Source organism: Sinocyclocheilus grahami, unplaced genomic scaffold, assembly GCF_001515645.1.
Source record: "Sinocyclocheilus grahami isolate Dianchi unplaced genomic scaffold, SAMN03320097.WGS_v1.1 scaffold975.1, whole genome shotgun sequence".
NCBI classification, from domain to species: Eukaryota; Metazoa; Chordata; class Actinopteri; order Cypriniformes; family Cyprinidae; genus Sinocyclocheilus; species Sinocyclocheilus grahami.
In genome coordinates this window covers 275,826-291,078 of record NW_015506154.1, presented here as the reverse complement: position 1 = coordinate 291,078, position 15,253 = coordinate 275,826, and the positions used below count along the sequence as shown (strand labels likewise).

Here is a 15,253-nt window from a genome sequence, read left to right as displayed (position 1 = left end):
CCAGTCACTATATATCAGCCCAAATCCCTCGAAGCACCCGCCTTCCTCCCAAAACCCCGCCCACTACGCGTCATTTAACAGTGTCACTCAAAATGACTGACAGGCAAGAATGGCTTTGCGATTGGCTATAAGTGCAGGCTGCTTTTGATTTGCTGTGTGTGTACAGATCCTAGCGCAGGTGAGGTTTCCAGGCAGGAAGTAGTAAGGTTTTACGCGTGGCTTTAAACAAAAGGTCTTTCAGCACATTAAGTGTTTCGAGCTGAATTAATTGCCGAAAGCTGTGGAGAAGCAGAAGACTGAAGTGAGCTGATAAAGCTGTGTGTGTGTGTGTCAGTAGGGGGCGCCTGTCCGCTCGCGGAGAGCGCCGGAGACGTCTCGCGCTCGCAGCGCAACAGAGTATCGGAGCGAGACGCGGAGAGAGAGCATGGGGCGCGCGGATCGGCTGGAATAAGAAACATTTCCCAACACTTTCAAAAACTTTCTCAACTCGGCAGACAGATATGGATACCATCATTTTGAGCATGTTACTCCTGCATACGGCGTTTGGAAGCGCAGGAGCCCAGTACACACCCGGTAAGTGCCTAAAGATTCACCTTTAACGATCCCCGGAGCGGAACGAGCAAAAGTTTCCATGGCTGTTGCTTTTGGATGCGTGCGCACCTTTCTGTGTGGCTCGAGCGCAAGTTTCCACATCACAAGTTCATCTGTGTGTCCAGGTGGCTCTTCTGGCAGGTTATGAGTGAGGGGTGCGGATGATTTGGGCTGGCTTTGTGTGAGAGAATAGCGACGCGCAGTGAAAGTCTTCCACCGAACCCCGTTAACACCTCCTCAGCGGTCCGCTCGGGATTCTGTCGTGGTTCCAATGGGAGATGTATTCCTGTCCAACAGCACACAAACTAGATGTAATTAGTTTTAATTTCTAACGACTCGACGAATGGTTCTCCTGTAGGACATCACCGGGACAATCTGCGAGGGTTTAAAACTCCTAAACCTCCTTTAACAGTCTCGTAAGAAAACCGTATTCTAAGTCCAGGTAAAAAGTAAAGCATTGGAAGCATTTAAGAACAGAAAATCCCGTAAGAATGTGTTTCTTTACTAGAGTGCTATGCTTCTTTTAGCATCCTTTCGGATTGGCTTGACATTATAATATGATTTCTCACAGGATTTCCGCGCAGTGCTCTTTCTTGAGGGTTTTTAGAACTAGTGAAAACCTGATGAACTTTTCAAAATGCAGGATTAAAACTGTATTAACTTGATTTTGTTCAATTCTTCATGATGTTTCTTTCAGGGGTTTGTTGCAGAGTGCTTTTGAGAGTCAAAATCAGTTTTCTTTTTACTATACACGTCCAGGTAAAAAGTAAAGCATTGGAAGCATTTAAGAACAGAAAATCCCGTAAGAATGTGTTTCTTTACTAGAGTGCTATGCTTCTTTTAGCATCCTTTCGGATTGGCTTGACATTATAATATGATTTCTCACAGGATTTCCGCGCAGTGCTCTTTCTTGAGGGTTTTTAGAACTAGTGAAAACCTGATGAACTTTTCAAAATGCAGGATTAAAACTGTATTAACTTGATTTTGTTCAATTCTTCATGATGTTTCTTTCAGGGGTTTGTTGCAGAGTGCTTTTGAGAGTCAAAATCAGTTTTCTTTTTAATATATACACACACACACACACACACATATATATATAATTGTAATATTCTAGTATTGAGCAGTTTTAGCTGCAAATGTGACCACAATATATCAGGTGAGGAGCACATCAAATACTTTTGGCAGATGTTTTTAGTTGTTTTATACAGATATGAGGACAAAATAGAGCTGTTGCGATGTTAAAATGCTTTCAAATGAGAGAAATGCATGAGTTTTCCAGATGTGTCACTATAAATTCTTTTGATTTTACTCACGGTATCAGATATTAAATTACAACCTGTGAATCACTTTGTAATTCTCACCACATTATTGGTAATATCATCAGCATTATTATGTAGATCGCTTTGTAAATAAAGGAAATTTATTGTAAAATACAGGTCAGATGAAACCAAACTAGGTTTTTTTTTTCTTTTTCTGAGGTAGATATGTGGGGGCGTGTTAGAACGAGCCGTTTTAGGGGGGCGTGGCAGAGTCTTAACTTTGATAAAGAATATCTCTTTGGTTTTGAGACTTTAGTCTTTGCAACTTCAGGGATCTTATCTATGCACAATCAGCTTGTAACACTCCAAAGAGAAAGGAAAACTTGAAATCGCATCATATGACCCCTTTAATAAAGCATCAAAGTTTTCTGTTTTCAGCCAAACGTTTTACTGCACATCTAACCTGTCTAATCTTGTGATTTGGGGTGATGCTCACATCTGTCTGACTGTAACCGTATCACAGCTCGTCTGCAGGGGTTGGTGGGGGGGGATACAGCTGTCTGTGTAATTGCTGATTAATTAATCAGTGAGGCTAACCCTCGGATTAATTCTATTAGAGTAATCAAAAACAACGGATGACAAATGGCAAATTACGGAAGGCTGAGATTGATTAGTGACTGGTGTAATTATGCCAGCGTGTTATGGAAATGAAGAGGGGGATCAGCACTCGCTGTGAATGAGCGAGATAATCCCTGATATCGCTCTCTTTCTCTTTCTCTGGACGCAGCTCAAATGGGACATGCGGAGAAAGGTGAGTTGTAAATCCATGCCGCTATCATCATCATTGCCATCATCATCATCATCATCATCATAAACATCTGTCCAGGGCATCTGTGTCTGAGTACTTGAACCAATGACCTCGTCCTGATGTGCCGCTCTGTCAGCCTCAAGTCCACATGAGCTGCGGGGGTTTGTGTGACTGTGAGCCGCAGTAATGCACACAAACATATCAACGTATAATTCAGCTGTGTTTACCCCCTAAATGCACACTAACAGGAAAGCCATCACTTCCCAGAATTCCCTCGCAATCAGCTTTCACAGCAAAAGCGCTGGAGTCGTGTTTGTAATCGTCTTGATTCTTTTACCCAGGTACATTCAGAGTACATTTCATTGCAGGCTGTCATAGAAACATGATTGCAGAGAAGGACAGAGGGAAAGTTTGCTTTTACATTTCTTTAATGGAGTTGGTGTGCTGACTTTGAAATGGTTTTAAAGGAAAGCCTTGTGAGCGGCACTCGGACACAATAGCAAATTCTGCACATTTCTTACCCGACTGTGATTACACGATTGCACTGGTGTGTGTGGGTTTACAGCAGAGGTAAAACAAGGTCTTCCGTGTGACTTTAACAAGGCTTTTGTGCGTGGAGTCGTGAATGGCTAGCTCATGAATATAATGCTTTGCCTCTCGGGTCATTGTCATCGGTGTGGATGTAATGATAGAGATGGGGTGTAAAGTGATGTTTAGTGAATCTGAGGAGGAATGGAAGAATATGAGCATGTGTTTTCGCCCCCGAGAGCTGAGATTCAGTGTAACGGTCGTCTAATCAGCCCAGTGGGAATGAGCCTGATGCTCCTGGAGAACAGCACTCGACTGTATGTCAGCTGTATGGAGCTTTTTTGAACATTGTATTTTTTTAACATGTATTAGCCAGTAAAAAGAAAAAACTATTGATTTGATCTATCAGTCAATCTGATTGAACTGTGAAAAGTCACTATATAGAAAAATCATCATGGAGGCAGAGCAAGTTGTCACATTTTGATGAAAGCATGCATAAGCAAGCATTTAAAATGCATGGAATGATTGCAATGTGTACCCGTGAATCATATTCCCAGTAAGAGCAGGAACACGATTTAAAGAGATAGTTCACCTCAAAATGAAAATCTTGTCAACATTTTTTCACCCTCAAGTTGTTCCAAACCTGTATTAATTTCTTTCAGCTGTTGAACACAAAATATGCTGTTAACAAAACAGCTGATGGTAGCCATTGACTTCCATAGTGGAAAAAAAATACTATGGAAGTCAATGGCTACCGTCAGCTGTTTGGTTACTCACATTCTTCAAAATATCTTATTTTGTATTCAGCTGAAGAAAGAAACCCGTACAGGTTTAAAACAAGACGGAGTATTAAACGATGACAGGATTTTCATTTTTGGGTGAGCTATCCTTTTAAGAAAGTAAATAGTGTCAATTTGAGTCTCACAGGCAACATCCAGTGGCATTTGCAACCAAATTGGGCAATAATATTATTGGTTAATAATAATTTCCCATGTGCACCAACAGAAAGAGGTTACATTTTGATATTTTCTTTTTTATATCATGCACAAGACCAGAGCGAGACATGAAAGAAAGAAAGAACAGTTTTCATGTGAATGTGTCGTGCTCACGTGCCGCCTGGCAGCGCATCCCATCTGCAGAGCAGTATGTGCTTGTGTTGCTGGCAGGTCACAGAGGGTCTTGTGTCTGTGTTAAATCACAGCTCCGGCCGCGGACGCAAGTTGCTTATCACAGCAGCTGCGAGAGAGCGCCGCGCATATTTTGCAGACTCGCTACAAAATCTATTTACGGCAGACAGGTATTGTCTTTGGAGAGCGTTTTTCTCCTCGTTGAAGTTTCTCAGATTATGCACGAAAAATCAATACCTGACAAGTACGTCAGGCGCTTTAGTGTTTCATCTGATGCAGCTGTATGGATTTTTAATCCAGTCCTGCATAACGACACACAGTCTTCTCGGCTCATGCTGAGGTTTTGTCAGCATGTGTTGATGCTCAGTGAATGTGAATGAATGAAGTTATTCTCATTAGAAACGGAGCTGAGTTGTCAGCGGTAGGTTGAAATTGATTGTCATTTCAATGAACTTCATTTCAATTGATTCTTAAATGCCAAGAATTGATTTATGTTGTTTTCAGTTGATGTGTGAACAAAACTTCACAAAACATTATTTGTGCTTTGTTACTTTTTTGAATTCTTTCAAATTTATTGCAAAATACAAGCAATAGCCTTTGGCGCTCTTTGATGTGTCGTGACTCAATCCAAGTACATGTGAACCGATCGTCTCTTCCTCTTTACTACTAGTTACTGCATAAAATCGACATGAATGGTCAGCGTTGATAGTCTAGCGCACTGACATATAGTGCAACTGCACCTCTGGCAACCCAAGTTCGAGTCCCGACTTGCGGCTCTTTGCCAATCCCGTTCCCAACCCTCCACCCCACGATTTCCTGTCGTTCTCTCCTGTCCTGTCCGCTAAAAGCATGGAAAAGTAAAAAGAAATGTAAAAAATGAACATGAATGAAAATCAGAGTGTTGAAAGAATCAGAACGATGTAGCTACTAAAAATGACTCATGTCTCAAACTAGTTTTTATGACATCCACTGATAAATAAACATCATTGAAAGTTTAAATAGTGTTTTATTATATAATAATATTGTTATTATTATAAAAACTGCCCTTTGTGCAAGTTAAGTGTTTGTTTACAAATCACTGTAATATTAATGTACCAAGCAATAGTATTCCCTGTATAGTTTACAGCATTAGTTGAGTGATTTTATTCCTTGAAAAAAGTTAACATGTACTGTACATGATATCCTATTTAATCACTATCGAATTGAATCGATTGAAATTTAATCAATTCCCAAGCTTTTGAATCAAATTGGGAATTTTGTGTCAATACCCAGCCCTAGTCAGTGGTCCATGCGTTGAGTAACTTTGTTCACTAGTGTCCTTAAGGTCATTTCACATTGACATTCCTCAGTGCTGCAGTCGTTTGAGCCGTTCACTTTTCAAAGTGCAGCTAATAATTATAGGCCAATGTGAATAATGTCATTATGTGAAAACCAAAAAGACATGGAGGAGAGGTTGAGTGTGTGTGTGTGTGTGTGTGTGTGTGTGTATCTAGATACTACATGCTGTATGACACAACTTAAAAGGCATATTGACATACATATAATAATCAGCATATTATGCACATTAGAAATTACATGTAAATGATTAAATAGTAAAATTGCCCTTCAGTGACTCTATCTCGAACTCTTTTCTTGTTAAGGTCAAAGTGCTGCGTGTTATTTTTTTGCAGAGACGTGCGTTGAAGCTCAAATCATGTGAAAGAAGAGGATAAACCGTGATGAATGCCATTCTTTGATAGAGTCTGTGTAGTGTAATCGATGTATTTTCATGAGGGTCATGGGCTCAAGGTGCTAAAATATTGCAATATTAAATAAATGTATTTGTTTTAATACATGTGTGTTGGTGATTCTGAGCACAATATGAGACACTGTTGAGATCTGCAACTCAAGGAGCCACGAGAGTAACTTCATGAAGCAGGAGATTCATCTGCAAGTAAACATTTCCATTTTACAATTAAAAAAGAAATGGATTTCTCATTTTTTGATTTTCTGCTTGATGTTCAGAGCACAGTGTGAGACGCTGTTGAGATTTGAAACTCTAAAGGAGACATGAGAGTATTTGAGTCTTTTGTTAAGGAGAAAAGCTCTGAAAAGCAGACTTAAGGAAAGCTCTCATCATCTCAATTGTGATATTAAAGAGATTTCTTTTGTGATTTGCTCTTTATGTTGGTAAATCGGAGCACCGTATGAGATTTAAAATAGACATGAGAGTATGCGAGTCTTTTGTTCAGGAGAAACATCTGAGAAGCATTTAATCTCCATGTCATCTCATTTGCGGTTTTTCTTTTCTACGGGCAGATCTCCGAGCGTTTCCTCCAGCGAGAGCTCTTGGCTCAACCTTCAGCTGTGTTTAATGCTGCAAAAATCACTCTGCTGCCTTAATTTTACACAAAATGGTTGTCATGTCCTCTGACTCCACGGCTTCAGGATGGTTGATACACGCACTCCACGCGGCTCTTAATTGTGATCGGCAGCTCCCTGTGATTATTTTACCTGGGGTCCGTCTGAGCACATGCTGAGACAGGAGAACGGCTGGCAGATGTGAGATGAGAGCGAGCCGGTGTGAATGAGTGTGGAAATGAGAACCAGAGAGGCTGTATGCCTCCCCATGATTCATCTGACTGGAGTCAGCTTGTCTTATATCTGTGTCAGCACCATGATGTTTTGAAGATATCAAGTTTGAACATGTCTAGGTGTGTGTCTGACTCACAGTGATTTACCTGTCTTTCATTCCCGGCTCCTTTGAGATGCGCGCATGTGAATCCTATCAGACGTCAGCTGGAATTAAGGTGTCGTGTGTCTGCACATCACAGCTCAAAACGGCCTACTTTTGATATCTGACTTTGACTTGTAAAAGCTAATATAGCATTTGTAATGAGACTATATTGAAAAAACGACAGAAGCAGGATTTTTCCTCAACGGTTCAGGAGAAAAATGACTCTGGTGCACTATTGCAGTACTCTTTCATCACTTTAAACTAGCTGGAGTAATAATAGTATTAGTTATTATTATTAATTAAAAAATATCATATTAGGGCCACTTTTGTCATTTATTGAAACAGTTTTTTTTTTTGTTTGTTTTGAATTTTTGGTTCATATGCATGCACCATTTTTACATTTCTGACCATTGTGTTGTGGTTTGATGGATTTTTTTTTTTCTTTTTCTGTTGATCATAATTCCAAAAAAAAAAAGACATACATTTTTTTTCTACATAATCTAGATTTAGCAGGCACTTCTCTTTTTCAAATATCAAATATCAGTAAGCAGTGAAGCGGTTTTGTTAAAATATGAATTTTAGATTAGGCTATGCCAAAATACTGTAGGTTTTCATTCTCCTAATGAGAATATTTTCTTTATTTTGTTATCAGGACAGTTATATATGCTCCATGAATGAATGAATGAATGAAAAACATGCTATTCACAGAACAGGTAAATATAACTCTGTGTATGCATGAGTACCTAGAAGCTTTCATAGTATAGTTATGAATGTAATAATGTTAGGCTAACCTGTTGGAGACCAGGAAACCCACATGAGCCTCTTTTAAATGTATGAGTGAGGATTTTTGGCCGGTTTAATTGCTGTGCCAATTAAGCGCTTTCCTTTAGGCAAACAAACAGAAAAGCAGCGCATCTGTTCCTTAGTGTTTTCAGCCTACTTTACTGCATTAGGTCAAATGTTTTAGGGAACAGCTGTGATCGCCTGAGGGAGAGACCGCAGGAAGAGTCAGCACAGGTGGCACCTCATGGGGCGGGATTCAGCGCTGTCAATCAAACGCATGTGCATTCAGCTCTGCTTCTGTAGGGAGGGGTGAGCAACTGTGAAACGCTGCTCCTAATGTCAATAAATATTCAAACAAAACAATGGCAAAAATAAATAAATGTAGAAGTAAATAATTAATGCGTACACACACACACAGGCAGTTCAGAGTTTGGAATAATTACGATTTGCTCACCAAGGCTGCATTTATTTGATCAAAAATACAGTGAAAATAGTAATATTGTGAAATTATTAAAACAGTAAAGAAAACATTAATAATTTTACTCTGCATGGATGCATTAAACTGATCAAAAGTGACAGTAACAACATTTGTATTGTTAAGAAAGATTTTTATTTCAAATAAATGCTGTTCTTTTGAACTTTCTATTCATCTGTGAATCCTGAAAAATAAAATGTATCACAGTCTCCACAAAAATATTGGGCAGCATTGATAATAATCAGAAATGTTTCTTGAGCAGCAAATCAGAATATTAGAATGATTTCTGAAGGATCATGTGTTCCCCGGCTAAGGATTTTCATCATAAGTTTCGAATCTTGCCGTTATTTGACTGATAGTCGAATCATATGTTTGGGGGCGGGGCAAAATACATTACCAAGAGTCAAGTCAGACATTCGACAGTTAATTACGTTAACACACAGGGAAAATGTGTAACGGACGCCTTGCAGATACAAACGGGGTAAATAATGTTTTATGTTTTGATTAAAAAATAGTTAAACGTTAAGCGAAACCCTAAGAATTCACACATTTTTTTTTATAATATTGCTCCATTATACCGTTATGTATATGACAGTAGTTATTAATGTTCAGCATTTCTGTTTTGAGCTGCACGCGCTGAAGATGACCAGTAGAGTGAAGCAGCAGGTTTTTAATCAATGGAATTTAACTCATCATTTATCTAATATAGAATATGCTTCGTTATTTATACAACATAACATTAATATTACAAATTATAGGCTATCTGCACAAAATGAATGCACATGAACGTGTCTGCGCAGCTCTGAATGAACTCCTTTTGTGGATGCGTTCTTCACGCAACAACGTGCAGAAACACGGCAACTAAACTCTAAAAATTCACTGCGTTTTATTATAATAGTGTTCTCATTATAATGTTATGTATATGACAGTCCCAGTCACAGTTATTAATATTCTGCATTGTTGTTTGTCCTGCTCGCGATAGAAGAGATAATCACCGTAGTACTAAAATACATCTTATACGAGATAAATAATATATACACCATATATATAAACCGGCTGAAATGTTTTGAAATCACTTGTACCCTACCTGATCGAAAAAATCCAGTCTTTCACTCTGCCTGAGTCAGTTTGAGTCTTGTTAAAGGCACAATATATAAGATTTTTTTTATTAAAATATCCCAAAACCACTAGAACGATCCAGTCTTTCACTCTGCCTGTGTCAGTTTGAGTCTTGTTAAAGGCACAATATATAAGATTTTTTTTATTAAAATATCCCAAAACCACTAGAACAGTGTTATATATTTTGCTGACTTGTGTGCTTGCATTATCCCAAATGTTTCGACGAATGTTTAAATCCAGAGAAATAAGCCATTTTAACTAGCGTCATCAAACTACACCTTTGTCTCTTTGTTTATTTTGAATACGCGCCCTCCAGCGGCAAAAATTACATATTGTGCCATTAATATTTCACTGTTTTGCACTGTATGCACTTTTTGATCAAATAAATGCAGTCTTGGTGAGCAGAAGAGACTTCTTTCAAAAACATTAAACATTTTAATAGTTACGAACTTACGATGACCTCCATATGATTACGCCTGAAAAAGAACTTCAAGCCGTTGCAGATCCACTGGCAGACAAACACATATTTGCTTGGTGATAGTCCTCATTTTACGTGTCATTGATCAGTCCACATGAGTTTCCTCCCTTACAGCAGGAACATGGACCGTACAGAGGATTTTCTCATTATGCTGGTGTTAATTGATGCTAATAAGAGAGGTGTGAGAGCTCTTCATCTCACGGTGTATGTCTTGCCTGCTGTTTATCCCGGCACTGTCCCGGGGCCTCAGGAGACGGCGTGTCTCCAGACTCTTTCCTCACACCTTCACACTGGAATTTACAGCCTACGCTGAACAAAAGACACAAGGCTTTCTTCTCAGACCCTCGTTCATCCCCCACTCCAGGCCTCCGACGATTCAGCCTGTGTTTAGTGTTGACGTGAATTACAGCCGAGGTCAAAGCACAAAGGAAAATGCCTTTACAGGAACTTCACCAATTGAGTAGCTCACAACGTTAGTCCTCACTGCATCTGTGCAAGTGTTAAAGTTGAGTGTGTGTTTGAGTTCCAGACATGAACGATTCCTCAAATCATGTGTGCTGTTGAGGAGAGTGTACTGAGACTGTTTTGATTTGAAAGCATTATGGTTTTGTATGGGTGAACCGCACTGATAGAATGCCAGAATGTAGGTTGCATTAGTTGTGTTGCACATGTACAATAGTCAGTAAATCTGATGAGTGTGTTTCTTTTCAAACAGAAAACAGGTCACAGCTGAAAAGAAGAGAACAATTGATCTGACATGCTTTATTTGACTCCTGTAGTGTGTGTGTGTGTGCTTGTCCACTGAAGTTTGTGTTACACTCGGATGTGCTTACGTGATTTGTTTGCAGGCTGTCTCTCATCATTGTGAAAAGCTCTTGCTGATGGCCAAATACAACAGGGAAAGACCAAAAGAAATGGCGTGAGAGTAGCCGTCAACATGTTCCTGTAAACTCGGAGTCTTGCTGTGTGTGTGTGTGTGTGTGTGTGCTCCCAGGGTCCCACTCTCTCTTTCTGTCGGGCCACATGTGGTTTAGGTTAACCACAGCCCATTGTGTGTGAACTAACAATAATGGGGTCATTTGGGCACACTCGCAGTCACAGGAATTTAGCCACAGAACGAGTGCTTTCTGCTGCATGACAGAAACACTGGACAAACCGAGAGACAAGAGATGAAAAAACACCCGAAGGAGCGTTCAGTTATTGAGAGGTTCATCATAGTGAAGTCTCATCTTTCTCTCAGATTATTCTCCAGTGCTTGCACTATTACGAGTAGTGCTGGGCGGTATACCGGTTCATACCGAATACCGGTGTTTATTTTTGTTATGATATGAATTTTTAAAATACCGCAATACCGGTGTATGCCGCTTAAACAACATTCAGAACGCGACACTGTTTGAAAGGGGTCTCTTTTCACTGTTGCACTGTGGTGAGGGAACAGCTGCATGTGTTACTAAGCGTGAAAGTTCCGAAACTGAAGCTGTAGAACTATCTGTTCTGTGCAGTGAGCGGCAGAGAAGCACCGCAGCCGACTCCTCAGTAAATGAGTACAAAACAGCGTTTCCCAGCACCTGTCGCTTACTGATTATTAGGAATTATAAATATGAGCGTAGTTCGTCTGTAATATCACATGCACTTTTTTGTTTGTTACTCAGACGCAGGCAGTGCGCTGCATGAGACAAAAAAGTAATATAGCCGCTCTTTAGTGTAGATGCATGTTGATTTTATCAGACGATGCCGTGATTATAAATGAGAGTGACTCCTGGATAACATGTATTAAAAGGGGTCGTGTTTAGTCACTATTTAGTGTGGTATTTTTGGACAATATTCACTCATCATGACAGTAAAATAGGGCATTCTAAGTCTATATACTGCAGTATTTCCTCTCAATCAGTAGAAAATATGATTAACACCTGCTCATGCTTGAAAAAAAAAATACCGTCATGTACCGTGAAACCGGTATAATTTTGGAAAATACCGTGATATCAATTTTTGGTCATAGCGCCCAGCACTAATTACGAAAAATAAAAACAGACATCTTTGCCTTTAGATTGCAGACTTCTGTCGGTATCTTCTTCCTTCATTTCCTCTCCATTTAGTCTACGCGCTTTCTAGGAGAAACATTAGAGATGTTACAGAGATCTTATTTGTGATTTATCTTTGCTAAAATGACTGGCTCTGAGTGTTTCAGTGTAAATCACTGTCTTTCACTGTCTGTGTTTAGATAGTTTTGTGTATATCATTTGTCTCTTGGCATGCTAAACCCAAACTTAACAGACTGAAAGAGAGCGACAGGGCAGGAACTTAAGCTCAGATAATTATGATGGTCCTGCTGAGCGACTGTGAGAGATCTGATTAACACAGTATGACGATCCTCTCACTCACACACACACACTCACACTCACACACTCACGCACACTCGCACTCGCACTCGCACTCGCACACTCACACTCACACTCACACTCACGCACACTCGCTCACGCACACTCACACTCGCACACTCGCGCACTCGCACTCGCACACTCACACTCACACTCACACTCACACTCACACTCACACACACACAAACTCACATTACATTCATGAGGACATCTTATAGACCCTAAACCTGCTCCTCACACAAACCTGTTGATATCTGGACATGCAGAGCACATCATGATTTACATTCTCAGGTAGAAAAACAGGTAGAAAACTGTCACTACAGCAGTACCCTTTCAAAAGGGACTAATATGTACTTTTAAAGTACTAATCTGTACCTTTAAGCTGCTAATATGTACCATTTAGGAGTAAATAATTGTAGCTTTTGCACCTTAGGTTAGGATACCACCCCAGTGACAGCTTTGCACCTTTTTTCTGAGTCTGTATGAGCATTTCAGTTGTGTTTCAGGTATTTAACAATTTAATAATAAACTTTATTATTCAAAGTCATGAGTCTGACATCAGTGCACTTAACAGTGAAGTTTACTTATTATAAATAACTTAAAAACACAAATAGAACAAAATATATATAACTTGAATTAAGAAAATAAACAATGTAACTGCCCTTACGAAAATTAACCATGCTTTTACTACAAATAAAACCAAAAAACCATGGTTACTATACTTAAACCATGATAACCACAAATTAACCATGGTTTTGCTACACTAACCATAGTTTAACCATGATATTTGTAGTAAAACTGTGGGTATACAAATGGTAATCAATATGCCAAAAAGCATGGTTACTACACTTACTATAATAAAACCATGGTTAATTTTCATAAGGGTAGGGCAAGCAAGCTACTGCCAAACCAACAGGGGCAGGTTTATGCCGGAAGCACAGCTTTTCCAAATGTAAACATCTAAAATGAATAAATAATGAATAATAAATAATATTTTTTCACAAATTCTGTTGTGTATTTTCTGGCAATCGAATGAACATGCAGAGCATGAGGATTCATATTTAAATAGTATTTTTGCAGTATAACATTCACAGACACTAGTCTATATTGTGATTTGATTCATTTTTATTTATTCATCAAAAATATGATGAATTCCATGAAATTCCGCATTATACAGTAAATTCCGTATTTATGACTGGATTCCGGACATGTTTTCTGCATCGTGGAAATCATAGAGCCCTACTAATGTAGCAAATGATGGTAAGCTCATAGTTAAAGTAAAAGACGGGGACGTTGTTTATTTATTTTAGCATTGAGTCTCTCCAACTAGGTGACAACGTAGCATTAAATCACCATTCAACAGACTCAAGCCACCGCCGCACTGCCATCTATTGGACTGCAGAAAGATGCTAACTTTTCAATCTGCTACGTTACGGAGTCTGACAAACTATGCTGACACCGTGTCTGCGCCGCAACAGGACTTGACAAAGTGACCGTTGAAAATCATTTGAACTTCGTGTCAGCACGTCATAAATAGAACGAGGCATCAGTACTGTCGGGGATTTGTCGTGTTGTGTCGCGCCGCATCCGGTGTAGACAACATCACTGAATATAATGGGTTCTATTGTATTTTGTTGCGCCGCTCGCATCCGTTGTAGAAACCCAGTTAGGAAATGTGATGTGACCAATGTGATGAGCATGAGTTCTGGGCCGCGGTGCGGCCGGTATAAACACCAGCATTGACTGAGTGGCCGCGATCAGCTCCGGTGGCCGTGGAGCCGTAATGCGCCGTAGACGCGTGTCGTGATGCACAGATCAGCTCTAATGCCACTGAATCTGCTGTTAAAAATGAACCATCCATCATATCATTATGGAAAACTAAGAAATAGAGTCATTGTAATGTGACGATCAAATATAGGTGTGGGTGGGTGGCAGGCGGTTAATTTATTTGAAGCAGCGGACTCGGGTGAAGTTTGAGCTCATCCGCGCATCTCTACACTGACCTAGGTAGCCAGTAGCATATTCGCCGATACCGATATATCTGCGACAGACTCATATCGGCCGATAATATCGTATTTTGTGAGTGTTGTTTTGTGTGTCTGTGTGTGAGTGTTAGTGTCTTGAGTGAGTGTGTGAGTGTGTTTGTGTCTTGAGTGAGTGTGTGAATGTGTGTGTCTTGAGTGTGAGTGTGTGTCTGAGTGAGTGTGTGTCTTGAGTGAGTGTTCTCTACACTGACCTAGGTAGCCAGTAGCATATTCGCCGATACCGATATATCTGCGACAGACTCATATCGGCCGATAATATCGGCAAAACGATATATCGGTCGGGCTCTAGTATTTTCTATCCCCATTACCCTAACCCTACACTTAAACCTACCCCTCACACAGAATTCTCTGCTATTTTAGATTTTCAAAATACTTCATTCTGTATGATTTATAAGCTTGTTTCTTCATGGAGACCTAAAAAATTTCAAAATTTACTGATATTACTATCCTTGTGGGGTCATTTGGTCCCAGTAATGGAGGGAATACCAGGACACGCACACACTCTCTCAGTGTAGCTGTTTTACATGATTCAAATTCTGATTGATTTTGAATGTCCAAGTTCCATTTGATTTCAATGCCCTGCATCTTGCATTTATAAACACAAAAACAAGTTCTGTGTGAACGACCCTACGACAGTTCAACCTATTGAATGTGTGAAACAGCATATTTACTGAATGTTCAGTCGTTTTACTGTAATGAGTTCTTCTCTTCTCATCAGTATATGTTAAATTCAGACGTCTTTCTGTGACTCATTCTGTAATTAGTGTAAGTGTGTTAATGAGAGCTGAATCAGACATTGATTTGAGCTGTCTTTATTGAAAAGCACAGCTCACAAGCCCACACAGGTATGTGTGTGTGTGTCTTGAGTGAGTGAGTGAGTGTGTGTCTGTGAGTGAGTGTGTGTGAATGTGTGTGTGTGTGTCTGAGTGAGTGTGTGTGTGTGTCT

At 39.7% G+C, this 15,253-nt stretch overlaps 1 protein-coding gene across 1 annotated transcript in view; it reads left to right on the top strand.

Moving 5' to 3' along the window:
* The first annotated feature begins 250 nt into the window (after nt 1-250).
* The window catches only part of ptprk (protein tyrosine phosphatase receptor type K), a 181,663-nt gene continuing 166,660 nt past the window's right edge, over nt 251-15,253 (top strand). Inside the window, exons 1-2 of the mRNA XM_016250223.1 lie at nt 251-573; nt 2,638-2,661. Of these exons, the coding sequence (XP_016105709.1) occupies nt 501-573; nt 2,638-2,661 (97 nt within the window). The 5' untranslated portion in view covers nt 251-500. The remainder of the gene's footprint in view (nt 574-2,637; nt 2,662-15,253) is intronic.